The sequence below is a fragment of the Notolepis coatsorum genome (assembly GCF_963971535.1).
Source record: "Notolepis coatsorum genome assembly, chromosome: 7".
Taxonomy (NCBI): domain Eukaryota; kingdom Metazoa; phylum Chordata; class Actinopteri; order Aulopiformes; family Paralepididae; genus Notolepis; species Notolepis coatsorum.
Genome location: NC_140171.1, coordinates 159,002,501 through 159,016,854, shown reverse-complemented (window position 1 = coordinate 159,016,854; position 14,354 = coordinate 159,002,501). Strand labels below are relative to the sequence as shown.

Genomic DNA, 14,354 nt, shown 5'->3' with positions numbered 1-14,354 from the left:
TTATGGCGTGAGTCTGATTAACACAGAACTTGCTACAGACATCCATCTACTCATTCTACAAATTTGTCTCTTGGACCCATAATGTCCGCCCTCTTGGATTTCATGTAGAACACAATTTTGACATCTCCAAGTCCAATTACTACCAAATAAATTTGTTGTGTATCATGACTAGATCAAGCTTATCAAATGTTGTATATTTGTATGCATGTTCATACCTTTTTTATATTTTAAGATATTAATTAACCAATAAACTTTTGTGGCTTAGCACAAAAATGGATGCAAGTCAACAACTTTTAGGCCAATCAACATACCCTGAAAATGTCATTCAAATCGACCACTAGGGGGCGGTACAAATGCTAAAGGTGGGTGTGGCATAACACAAATCGGACTATAAATCAACGTTTTTTTTTATCCAAACATTACAAAACCTGCAGGACATGTTTCATAACACTGCTGAACACAGTGTGTGTGTGTGTGTGTGTGTGTGTGTGTGTGTGTGTGTGTGTGTGTGTGTGTGTGTGTGTGTGTGTGTGTGTGTGTGTGTGTGTGTGTGTGTGTGTGTGTGTGTGTGTGTGTGTGTGTGTGTGTGTGTGTGTGTGTGTGTGTGTGTGTGTGTGTGTGTGTGTGTGTGTGTGAACTTACTTTGCAATCCTAATGATAAATATTGTCTTGAACCCCATTGATCGACACTTTCGGCTATATTTATGATTGTTTTGTTGTGGTTGAAATGCCTCTGTCTGTACGCCTGTCAGTCCACCTGTCTGTCTGTCTGTATGCCGGTCAGTCCACCTGTCTGCCTGTATCCTCCTTGCCCTGAGGTAAAGGTTAACGAAGTCATCACAGCTGCCAACCTGCTGCCATCACCCGCTGGGCCTAATGAGCCCCAGCTCCGCATCCTGCTACACACACACACCTCTCTTATCCTGCTACACACACACACCTCTCATCATGCTACACACACACACACCTCTCTCATCCTGCCTATACACACACAGCCCCATGCAGACACACAATCAATAAAACACAACTTTGCCCACAACTATCATATTTTATAGTCTTGGACAAGCAGTTGATGCATATATTTAGACTTACTTATGTACAGTAGTCATAGTTTGTTTGAGCCTTCTGCCCCAGATATACTGTACACCATGAGCCTTCTGCCCCAGATATACTATACACCATTGTTAAATTCTGATCAATCGGCCAGTATCACGTCTTCTTGTGTTATCCTCTCTCCATCCAATCCCTCTGCGTTGTGTACTTTTAATGATCCTGACGTCTCATATACTGGCTGTACAATCCTTATCTCTCCCCGTTAGTGCAAACCGCCACCATAATGTTTCACCACCTTCGTAAGAATTCGACACTTGACAGCATACCTTTCTTGAAAGAGCGTTGTTTATTGATATAAACAGAAGCCTCAGCCCAGATGTTATCGGATTGTATTTTCATTGCTATCGTCTCTGCTGTTATTCAGTCCAATGGTGGCTCAGGCCTTGTCTAGCCAGAACCCTTCTCCCGTTAGCCGAAGCTAATGATGATGTGTCATTCCCCCCCCCCCCCCCCACCGGCGAGTCTCTGATGATTTCCTCCATCTCAGTCTTAGTCAGATTGTAGTCTGCCCTTACCCGGAACCACTGTTCGATTTATAGATCTTCGTCATAGCAACGACGGCCCGCCCCCCTTCTGGTTGTCATGCGACGCGCTGTCATGACAACTGCTAATAACCTTTCACACATTTCAAAACGTTTCATTACTGTTTCATTAAGGATGTCACCCTTCTCCCTCGCTCTGTGCATACTGTTATCAATGTGTTCCAGATCGGAATGTCAACATTCGGCCCTGCTCAGTGTGGTGCTCACAATCACACCCTGCTCGCTCTGAACCACCTCTCCTGCTTCCACCACCGTCAGCCTGCACATTTTGACCTCCCTGACCCGGCCCCCTTTAGATGCTCTCATCTCCCCCCAATCTATACATCACATACTTTGAAAAACACCTGTTTCCTTCACCATAATCCTTCTGCCCCAGATATACTATACACCATGAGCCTTCTGCCCCAGATATACTATACACCATGATCCTTCTGCCCCAGATATACTGTACACCATGATCTTTCTGCCCCAGATATACTATACACCATGATCCTTCTGCCCCAGATATACTATACACCATGAGCCTTCTGCCCCAGATATACTATACACCATGATCCTTCTGCCCCAGATATACTGTACACCATGATCCTTCTGCCCCAGATATACTATACACCATGATCCTTCTGCCCCAGATATACTATACACCATGAGCCTTCTGCCCCAGATATACTGTACACCATGATCCTTCTGCCCCAGATATACTGTACACCATGATCCTTGTGCCCCAGATATACTGTACACCATGATCCTTCTGCCCCAGCGCACAATGCACTCAAGAAATGCTGTGCAGGTCAACATACCACGAATACTGCCGAAGGGTTCAACACCTTTCCATGCTTAGAATGTTTGCGGCCATTTGGATAAGAGGGTTCCATCAGTGTTCCATCGGATAAGAGGGTTCCATCAGGGTGTTCCATCGGATAAGAGGGTTCCATCAGGGTGTTCCATCGGATAAGAGGGTTCCATCAGAGTGTTCCATCGGATAAGAGGGTTCCATCAGAGTGTTCCATCGGATAAGAGGGTTCCATCAGGGTGTTCCATCGGATAAGAGGGTTCCATCAGGGTGTTCCATCGGATAAGAGGGTTCCATCAGGGTGTTCCATCGGATAAGAGGGTTCCATCAGGGTGTTCCATCGGATAAGAGGGTTCCATCAGGGTGTTCCATCGGATAAGAGGGTTCCATCAGGGTTCTCCATCGGATAAGAGGGTTCCATCAGGGTGTTCCATCGGATAAGAGGGTTCCATCAGGGTGTTCCATCGGATAAGAGGGTTCCATCAGGGTGTTCCATCGGATAAGAGGGTTCCATCAGGGTGTTCCATCGGATAAGAGGGTTCCATCAGGGTGTTCCATCGGATAAGAGGGTTCCATCATGATGGCTCCCACCCACCCGCACACACACACCCTGCCTGTCTCTCTCTCTGCTGCTCTCTAAAGATGTGTCTCTCTCTCTCTTTGTCTTTCAGGGTAAAGGGCAACATGCAAACCACACGGAACACTTCCCACCTGAAGGATTTGGTGAGTCTTAACCTGCCCATACTGTACCATCCGTTCACGCTCTCCTTATGTCGCACAAGTGTAAAGGGGAAATGTGAGCAGCGGTTTGTGGGGTCTCCAGGATGTTCCCCCTTCCTTCCTCCTTTTTGAATTAGATTAAGTCCATGAATTTCACCGTTTGACTCTTTACAAACAAGACTATTTGTGTGATCTAAATATCTACCATGATCCCCATGGCTCTTTTAGATCCCTACGACCTGCATTACAGTTACTCACTCCATTACAACATGTGTATTATTACCGTCTCGTACAACCTAGTACAACCATGTTGAGTGGTATTGATTGGGAACACTATACTCCTACTAGGAACACTGCTTCTACTACTGTAATGCTGTACAACGTTCCAGATAACTCGGAGGACCTGGAGTTAGTTCTGTAATTCATCAAGGAAACAAGTGGGAGGTCTGTAATTTGCTCTCTCTCTCTCTCTCTCTGCAGTCCAACCCAACCCAGCAGTGTTGATGGGGAACCCCATCCGGGCGTTCACGCCGCCTCTGGGCGGGACGGCAGCCGGGATGGGCAAGTCCCCCAGCCCTGTGCAGAGGATAGACCCCCATACGGGCGCCAGCATCCTCTACGTGCCGGCCGTCTACGGAGGCAACATGGTCATGTCCATGCCGCTGTCTGTAAGTCTCTCGTCTCTCGTGTCATGTCCATGCCGCTGCCTGTCAGTCTCTCGTGTCATGTCCATGCCGCTGCCTGTCAGTCTCTCGTGTCATGTCCATGCCGCTGCCTGTCAGTCTCTCGTGTCATGTCCATGCCGCTGCCTGTAAGTCTCTCGTGTCATGTCCATGCCGCTGCCTGTAAGTCTCTCGTGTCATGTCCATGCCGCTGCCTGTCAGTCTCTCGTGTCATGTCCATGCCGCTGCCTGTAAGTCTCTCGTGTCATGTCCATGCCGCTGCCTGTAAGTCTCTCGTGTCATGTCCATGCCGCTGCCTGTCAGTCTCTCGTGTCATGTCCATGCCGCTGCCTGTAAGTCTCTCGTGTCATGTCCATGCCGCTGCCTGTCAGTCTCTCGTGTCATGTCCATGCCGCTGCCTGTCAGTCTCTCGTGTCATGTCCATGCCGCTGCCTGTCAGTCTCTCGTGTCATGTCCATGCCGCTGCCTGTCAGTCTCTCGTGTCATGTCCATGCCGCTGCCTGTCAGTCTCTCGTGTCATGTCCATGCCGCTGCCTGTCAGTCTCTCGTGTCTTGTCCATGCCGCTGCCTGTCAGTCTCTCGTGTCATGTCCATGCCGCTGCCTGTCAGTCTCTCGTGTCATGTCCATGCCGCTGCCTGTCAGTCTCTCGTGTCATGTCCAGGGCACGAAATTAAAGCCTACCAAGCGCCATTGGCGGGCAGATTTTACGTTTGGCGAGTGAGACTGAGAGGTCTGTCCGCCATGTGGCGGGCAATCAAATAGTCATGTGAAAACCGATCGAAAATCATGATCCAATTCTTAGCGGAGTTCTCACTCGCTGTCTCAGCACAGACATGCAGCGCACTGCTCCTCCTACTCCTCCTGCCCCCCCCCCCCCCCCCGCACCCGTGTAAACAGAGGCTATTGCCTCGGGCAGTCACCGTGACGTTAGTCTAGTAGTGGGACCTCCGTGAGCTAACGTTAGCTACCGTTACAAAATGGCCCAGTCAACTATTAACTTTTAGTTTAATACATGAGGCATTGTGTAACGTTATCCAGCCGGCTAGCTACTGATAGCTCCTGATATCAACAAATGCTCCAGCAATAGTCCAGTGCATAATACCTCTGTTGGCTAGGTAGCTCACGTTAGCTCACTAGTCACTACGAAATGTCCCAGTAAACTAAATAGTTCACTGAGGCGTTGTCTTAACGTTATCTAGCAGTAGCTACAGATAGCTCCTGATATCAATGTCTTATAACATGCGTATTCGAGCCCCTGGCTTCCATCGCATGAGGGCATGCTGAATAGGGTCCAGCTGCAGCGCCGGAGAATCCTTGCATGCTGAATGTAGAGTATAGGGTCCAGCTGCAGCGCCAGAGAATCCTTGCTGGAGCTGGAGGCTACTCGAGTATACACACAGACAGTGGAGCTGTTTGCAGATAGCGAGCATTTTGACTTGTTGCGTGGTGGCGATAATACAACTACAAGTATGATTATATAATATATATTTTATTAAAAAAAAAATTGGCTGGTAAGAAATATGCTTGGCGGATAGATTTTTCTCATCTACCCGCCACTGGCCGGTAGGGGTGGACGGTATAAACGGTATACGGTATAAACGGTATGAATTTGCTCTACGGTATGGATTTTGACTATACCGTCTAAACCGGTAGTGCAGCTCTAAAATACCAATGACGTCATGTAACCACAGCGCGACTATTTCACTCGCATTTGCCCCTAAAAATAGATAGAATTAGTCATAGATAATAGATATGTGCGAACTGGAAAAAGTTATTTAGGAGGCTTCGCGCAGTGGGCGTGCCAGCCCCTACCGCACGCATGTAAACACGGATCTAGTAGTCTAGTGGGACGGGACACGGGAGCTCAGCTGTCGGCGGCGTCTCCCTGAGCTAACGTTAGCTTAGCTACCGTTACAAAATGACCCAGTCAACTATTCACTTTTAGTTTAATACATGATGAGGCATTGTCTAACCGAACGGTATCTAGTCGGCCAGCTACCGATAGCTCCTGACATCAACAAACGCTCCACAAAGTCTAGTAGAGAGAGACGTGTGTGTGCTACCTGTTAGCCGTTAGCTCACGTTAACGCGAGTTAGTTCACCGTTCAAAACGAAATGTCCCATTGAACTAAATAATTCACTGAGGCGTTGTATTAACGTTATATATCCGGCTTAGCCGGATAGCTCCTGATATCAATGTCTTATAACACTGATTCGATGCGTATTCGAGCTGAGGGCTTGCTAACGTTATTCCAATATAATAGGGTCCAGGTGCAGCGCCGGAGAATCCTGGCCGTAGCTCTGCTCGAGGCTACTGAGTATAGGTCCAGGTGCAGCTCCGGGGAAACCTGGCCGTAGCTGGAGGCTACTAGAGTACACACAGACAGTGGAGCTTGTTGCGTGGTGGCGATGTCTCGCAGATAATACAAGTACAAGTCTAATTATATAATATATATATTTTATAAAAAAAAAAAAAAAATTATATATAAAAAAAAAAAAAAATTATCAAAAACGATGATACCGTGATATATACCGTTACCGTCTATGCTTCAAATTATACCGTGATATAAATTTTAGACCATACCGTCCACCCCTACTGGCCGGTGAGTCAAAAAGTTAATTTCGTGCCCTGGTCATGTCCATGCCGCTGCCTGTCAGTCTCTCGTGTCATGTCCATGTCCATGCCTGTCAGTCTCTCGTGTCATGTCCATGCCGCTGCCTGTCAGTCTCTCGTGTCATGTCCATGCCGCTGCCTGTCAGTCTCTCGTGTCTTAGGGTACAGAGAGCATATCACCATTTCGAGAAACCGGCCATCTCAAATTTTTATGATTTTCATCTTTTAATTAGTCATTTCTGAGGTTCTCTTGTCTTGTTGTTAATGCATATTCACAACCTATGCATTGTATCGCTACTAGTGGTGGGACTCGAAATGTATCGCAATTTAAACGCATATCAAAATTTTGATATACAAGTGAATCAATGAATATACATATGTTTAAGCAGCTTGTTTATTCAGGGTGTCCGCGGGACCTTAAAAAGTCTTAAAAAGTCTTAAATTCAACTATCAACTATTAAGGCCTTAATTTGTCTTAAAATGTCTTAAATCCGACTTTCGGAGGTCTTAAAAACATGCCATGTCATCTTATGTTTCATTGTGAAATCTGGGGGGAAACTATTATTAACGGGAGATAAAGTCAGACTTTTTTTTTTCTTTCACGCAAACGGTACGCTGCGCAGTGGGGCGGAACCAATTTATGGTCCTTAATGTGTGTCGCCGTCGGGAGCTATTTCAGAACACCGGAGCATAGGTAACACGTTATTCAAGCCGTAGCGATAACGCTGACGTTTAGTTTAGTTTAATTGATTTGTATTTATTTGCACTCGTTAATTTAACATGGGAAAGTGCAAATTTAATGAGAACTGGCTCGAAAACCCTCTGTTTGCACCGTGTGGTTGGTCCCAGTGAAAGTACGAGGCCCGCTGCAAACTCTGCAAAAAGGATTTTAAACTGGCAACGATGGGAATAAAAGCAGTCGAGTCACGCATGCACAGCGCTAAGCATGTTACCTCTACAAAAACCCGCCTGCAGACAACTTCAATATCAAATTTCTTTTCGACGCCGTCCACATCAACTGCTCAGGGACAGGTAGGTCTACCACCAATTACATCTGCACCTGTCCGGGTAACGTTCGGCTCCACGCCAACCCTTGAAGCTGAGGTACTGTGGGTTCTAAATACGGTCGCAAAGCATCAGTCCTACAATGGAAATGAGGGACTAGGAGAGGTGTTTCAAGCGATGTTCCCTGACTCTGTTAGGATCTATGCGTAACAGTACTGTATATTTGCAATGTATGTCACAAATGTAACGGTAATATATACCTGTATGTCATGTATATCCCTATGCCATAAATGTCATGTATGTTGTGCATGTCATAAATGTCACTATGAATTGAAAATGGGGGACCCTGATGTAAACAAGACAAACGTCTTTCTCTGGTCTGCATCCCCTTATTATTGTGTGTATTGAGCTGTACTGTATTGTACCCATTCTGAAATCTGTTAAATAAAGTATTCATTCAACCAAACCACAAAAACAAAACAACTGGATGAATGAAAACTTTATTTAACAGATTGCAGAATGGGTACAATACAGTACAGCTCAATACACACAATAATAAGGGGATGCAGACCAGAGAAAGACGTTTGTCTTGTTTACATCAGGGTCCCCCATTTTCAATTCATATTGACATACACAACATAGAATAGATAGAATAGAAATACTTTTATTATCCCGTGGGAAATTTGACACTGCAAATCGCTCAACATTTAAACATTTAGACAGGACAGGTCACGAATTAGAATAATAACACAAATCAATAAAGTTGCCTAGGATAAGAGTAGAGTAAAATAGAATAAAAATGAAATAAAATATACAGAAATAAATACAGTAAAAACATACATGACATCATGACATACAGGTATATACTGTAGTACTGTTACATTTGTGACATACGATATGCAAATAATATACAGTACTGTTACCCAGAGATCATAACAGAAAATATTATATATATATGATGGGGATGAGACTGTACATTAGGAGGAGGGGGGGGGGGTTGGACATTTACGGTGGCCAGTTTCGAATTGCCTCCCGTAGGTGCTCTTTAAGAGCGGTTTTGAATGTGGGCAGGGGTAAAGTGGGTTTTAGGAGTGAGGTTAAGCAGTAGTCTGACCAGTTTGTTTTGTGATGTTTGTAATCTTGTTTTTAGTGCCTTTGAGGTGCTTTGGTACCATGAGGTGCAGGCATAGTCGTAGTACCCTTGAATGAGTGTACTGAGAGTACCCATGATTTTTGCCATTTTGTTATCGTGAAATTGGTATTAAATTTAATTCTGAGTGGCATTAAAAAGTCTTAAAAAGCCTTAAATCTGACTGGGCTAAACCTGCAGATACCCTGTTATTACAGTCAAATCAATGCAAGTGCAGCAATTTTAGGAATAATATATATATATATAGCGCAAAGGACCATTTCTCTTTTGAACCTCATGTTATCCAGCTCTAGTCCACACAGCTTTAGTCACACGCAGTTGCCAGTTGAAAACATAACCAGTTGGTATGAAACATTCTCTCAATTGTCTGCCTCCTTCTGAACCCTTTCACTGCCACACGACAGAAGGTTAACCCTTTACTATCACACAACCGTTCAGAGGGACTAATGATGGAGCATCACCGTCGGTTGTGTGATAGTGAAGGGCTAACCTTCTGTATTGTCACAGTGAAAGGGTTAACTGGCTGTCGTGTGGCAGTGAAAGGGTTAAATACACTCTGGTGTAGATCTATATCTACGTCTCTCCCCTCCAGACTGTGTACACGGTATGTGAGATGGCAGTGGACAATGTAACATCAAAAGTGCTTTCCCCACCGCAGAGCAAACTGAATATTCTAGTAGGAGAAGTCTGCTTCTGGCTGTTGTTCACCTGTGTGTTGAGCTAGATATTTCCATTTTAATCTGCTTGCTGTAAGGTATTGTATTTATTAGGGATGTTCGATATTGGCTTTTTTACCGATACCGATATACCGATATTTTCCAACTCTTAATTTCCGATATCAACCGATACCGATATATGCAGGGTTCCCCCGGAATAATTTCAGGTAATTAACATTACATATCTCTTGTCGTGGAACACAACATTATGCATACTCTTGACAATAAATCAAATCTAAATTTGTTCTTACTTGCTTGCCTGGGTAAATAAATGTTAAAAAAAATTAATAATGAATAACCATGCTAACATTGACCAGACGTGAAAAATTGCCACTCAGCTCATTCAGCACCTTCTTTATTAAGTGTACTAAAAATCTAAGCAAATTAATGGAATTCTATGCATAGCCTAGCAGTAAATTAAATGGTACTTGTGATCTAGTAACATGGTTTACATCATCAATGTGAAGAAAGCAGGAAGCCGGACCAGCACTCTCAGGTTCAAAAAGTTTTAATGGCAGCCGTGAACAAACATGTTTCGGAACAAAAGTTCCTTCTTCAGTTAGTGCAGTGCATCTCAAACTTTTTCTGTCAGGCCCCCCTTTGGCGGACCAAAATATTTTGGGCCCCCCCCCTCGCCCCAACAAAATAGTCATGAAATGGGCCATGTTTAAATGTATTGAAATTTATATCGTGACCTTTCAAATTGGCCCTAAATTTTGTTTTCAGAGCTGTCATGTATGAAAAGCCAGCTTCACACAGATACTGTATGTGGTGCTGAATGGTATCAACACCTTAACTGCTGCATCATGAGATACTTGGTGGGCCATGAGATGAGATACTTGGTACTAGAGTTGTTCCGATACCGATACTGGTATCGGAAAAGCCGCCGATACTGGCTAAAATGCTGGTATCGGTATCGGCGAGTACCCTCTAATGCTGCGCTCCGATACCATATGACGTAATTTATCAACAACACTGTGGTCTGTTGAGTAAGCATTATAAAACAAACGTGTGCTTAATCGATTAAAGTGTCAATGCCATTTGTCATTTTAACAGCAGATACTTTCTTAAATGTCATCGTCCCGACAGAGCGGTGTTGACGGCGAGCTCATGGGTTCGCTTGGTGGCTGGTGTTATTAGCATTGAACGGCTAACCGAAAGCTAGCTTTAACATTACCTTGGCTAAAGTTGGGGCTATTCATATAATCCAGCAATAATGGCTGCAGACCTGCAAGCAAAGTACAGCAAGTTGGCAAAGGAGTATTCCAAGTTAAATCACAATGTCACCAGTAACGTTACAGTCTTCTATGGTCTTCCCATATACCGGTAGCTCATGCTAGCTAACGGTAACGTTGTCATTGCACAATTGCACGTCGCGTACACAATTAATGACATGTTGCGGACAGCCATATCGGCGACAATGTTTAGCTTTTAGTGCCAAATGATAAGAGTCTGAGGCGGAGTCTCAAAAGAGAATGTTGAATATTTATTGTGCAAAAATCAAAACAGATCCGACTGCTACTGAACGGAGCCTTGTAGACAGACTGAGTAGGGTATATCTGCAGAGCCAGTGGGTAGCGAGTGCAGCAACGTATAATGTCCGTGTGGATCATTGGAGTAGGGTATATCTGCAGTGCTGAAGCCCCATACTCATTGATTAATGATACTAATACAAATCTATACAATCACCTGTTGTTGAATAAATACCATTACTTTCTAGTTATGACTAAAAAACAGTATATATAAAACAGTATTTGTTAAAAAAAATATATATATATATATATTTATAAAAAATTTATATAATATCGTTTTTTTTTTTTTTTTATGTATGCACTGGTATCGGATAAGTATCGGTATCGGCCGATACCCAAAGCTTAGGTATCGGAATCGGATCGGAAAGGAAAAAATGGTATCGGAACATCTCTACTTGGTACTGTCACGTTTTAGACTCAAACGTGAAAGTTGTAAAAGATACTTAAAGATATAAGAGATGAAACACTTTTGAAGGTATTTATTATAAAAAGTTTAACAAGCAATGTAATATAAAAGTGAATAAGCAAAGTATTTATACAAGGTGAATATAGCAAGGTACAATTGAAATCTATAGATTGTTACAACCGGCCGGTCGAGTATAAAAGAAAGAAAAAACAGTCATGTCATTGTGGGTCAGTCCAGCATGTCTCGTCCGTCCAGTCAGTGTCCAGTAGAAGTCCAAGCAGAAGAAGTCCCCCTTCCCTGTGAGGGTGATCTTTATTAGCGATCCCATAGTCCAGTGTGTATGTGGTCTCTCTCCTCAGTGCGCGTCGTGTGTCTTGTGTATTGGTCAACCTGTATGTCAGCCGTGCATGAGTGCGTGGTACGCACATTTACGTGCAAGTTTGTGCGTGTGTGTCTCTATGATAACGATCTGTGATTAATGGAGACTGGAATATGTGACCAGTGTTTGACCTGGTCGTATATTAGTTGGCTTGTGGCATTTTGTTGAATTATGTGATCCGGCTAATCTGGTGGGTGCTGTGTGCGCGTTGAGAGCAAGGGTGTGGATGTGTGTGTGTGAGCTTGTCCTATGTGTAAGTGTGTGTGTATCTGGTGTGTGTGTATGCTTGTGTGAGAGGGACGGAACCATGCACCAGGGGTCAGCTGCAGGTCACTGATCTGTGAGTGGCCCTCTGTCTGAGAGAGAGACGTAAACAAGCTTTATATAGTGTAGTGATGGGAGAATGTCTCTGCTTATAAAATTACATGATACGTGTCATATTTCATCAGTACTCAGCACCACACTCAGCTCTCTAGGTGGTATCAGATGAGATTTCAAAGAGTTTGGATGGAGATGTGTCGGGAAGCTTTGTCTCAATGTTGTCTGTAAAGGTTTTTTTATCCAGAGTAACTTGGTGATCCTTTTCTGTGTTTTATTAAATAATGATTTTCAGATTTTGAGAAATGGTATTTTCATGGAGAACTGTGCAGCTGCAACAGATAGCACTTTAGTGATCATTTTCTGTAATAAAAAAAAATAAATTTTTTGTTTTTGTTTTTTTTAATAAATCTCAAGGCCCCCCCTGTCATGCCTCTGCACCCCCCCCTGGGGGGCGCGCCCCCCACTTTGAGAAACACTGAGTTAGTGGCTAGCAACGATAGCTTGTAAAGATGGGGGCTATATACACAGTTGGCAGGAAGTGACATCATTGCCTGGAATTCCTAGTCAACTTTGACTGTAGGAAGGACATTATAATCTAGTATGTTATAATGTGAAGTAAACTCAAATTAAGTACAAATAAAAATAATAATAAAAACCAGAAACTAAATAAACCGTCTTCACCATAGCTAATGGGGCTAAATAAATGAGCAAATTACAATAATTGCAAACACAATTCTCTAAGAAAAGAAAAACAAATCCTACGTTATAGGAGAATTTGTGACACGGACGACAGATTTATTGCTCAATCAGAAGTCCTCCGTGGCAGTTTCCATGATAGAGGTTATAGTGATTCATTGACACTTAAAGCCCTGAATAAAACCAAACAGATTGACAGATTTAATTCATATTTCATCAATCAAGCCTCACGCTAGTGCAGCAACCTCTCTGAGCTCCATTGGGAAAATACCACCCCCTATCATCTCTCCCTGTGTAACTGCACCCCATTGGATTAGACTGATGGGGGGGGGGGTCCAGTTTCCTCATTTTACTTTTCCGGCAAGCCATCTAAAGCAGTGGTTCTCAAACTTTTTACACCAAGTACCACCTGAGAACGTAGCTGGCTCTCCAAGTACCACCATATGACGGCGTTAAAATACAGTCTATTCAGCTATGCACAGTTCACGCAGGAGGCAAATGTATTCCTAATACCATTATTTATTGTTAACTTTTGTCAGACACAGCCACAATGTACAACGCTTCCACACAACTCATACAATGCAAGGGGCATTGAGAACATAATAACTAACATTCTCACATAGCAAGTGAGAAAATTAAGAACAACTGTATTTCAGCAAATGTACTTAATTCTCTCTCTATCTCTATCTCTCTCTCTCTCTCTCTCTCTCTCTCTCTCACACACAGCAAGCCATTGTCCGTCATTCTCTCTCACACACACACACACACACACACACACACACAATTATTTTGTTACAAAAACTTAATTTCCTGCATTCTGGTGCAGGAATTTTTGAAATTTTACCCTTTAAATGCCAGTGTTTGTGATGGGCATCACAAATTATTGTAAAAAAGAAAAGAAAACACATATTCAATACATTTTTGAATGTTTACCCTTTAAATGCCAGTTTGTGTGATGGCATCACAAATTATTGTTAAAAAAAACACAAAGTAAAATATTTTCAATATATCAAATGCAAAGTAAATTTTTCTGGGGGGGATTATTACAGGCTAGGCATTGTCAATGATTAGCAGCAACACAGATTTTGATGGATTTTTTGTAATGTCAGATTTAACACCAACTCTTTTCAGAAAAGTGGGAGTACTTCATTTTTTATCTGACATTACAAAAAAATCTAAAAATAAATGGTTATGATCAGGGCTGAAGTTGAATTAAAGATTTATGACTGTTTAGACTGCATTACTCTCTGTCACAGTGATCTCCTGGTTGTTCCCCACTTAGGTTATCTAACTATCGCGCCACCGCAACCAGAAACACTGGCCTGGCCTGCTTCTAAGTTCAGTGGCCTAAAAAAAAAAAAAAAAATTTTGTTGTGCTTTTTTGGAAATGTTTTCAAGTACCACTAGCAGTACCACCAAGTACCACTAGTGGTACGCGTACCACAGTTTGAGAACCTAAAGGATCTAAAGGATCGAAGTGATTGCCGAGCCGGAAAACGGCGTGGAATACATATTTACAGTACCCAGCGCTGAATCAATAAACGCAATCGATATTTGGAGTGGCGATCAGGAATTGGAATAATGTAGTGCCGAGAAATGGGAGTCGGAGACGGTGGCTCGAGGCAGAGCGAATAGTATTTATTGAGTACACCTACACGATACAGTACGTTACTGGAAAGCCAC

At 43.3% G+C, this 14,354-nt stretch overlaps 1 protein-coding gene across 4 annotated transcripts in view; it reads left to right on the top strand.

The window, feature by feature from the left end:
- The window catches only part of helz (helicase with zinc finger), a 186,608-nt gene that overhangs the window by 148,264 nt on the left and 23,990 nt on the right, over positions 1–14,354 (top strand). For all 4 annotated transcript variants that reach the window (XM_084319194.1, XM_084319193.1, XM_084319192.1 and 1 more), the window contains exons 25-26: positions 3,120–3,171; positions 3,649–3,836. In XM_084319194.1, coding sequence (XP_084175320.1) covers positions 3,120–3,171; positions 3,649–3,836 — 240 coding nt within the window. The remainder of the gene's footprint in view (positions 1–3,119; positions 3,172–3,648; positions 3,837–14,354) is intronic.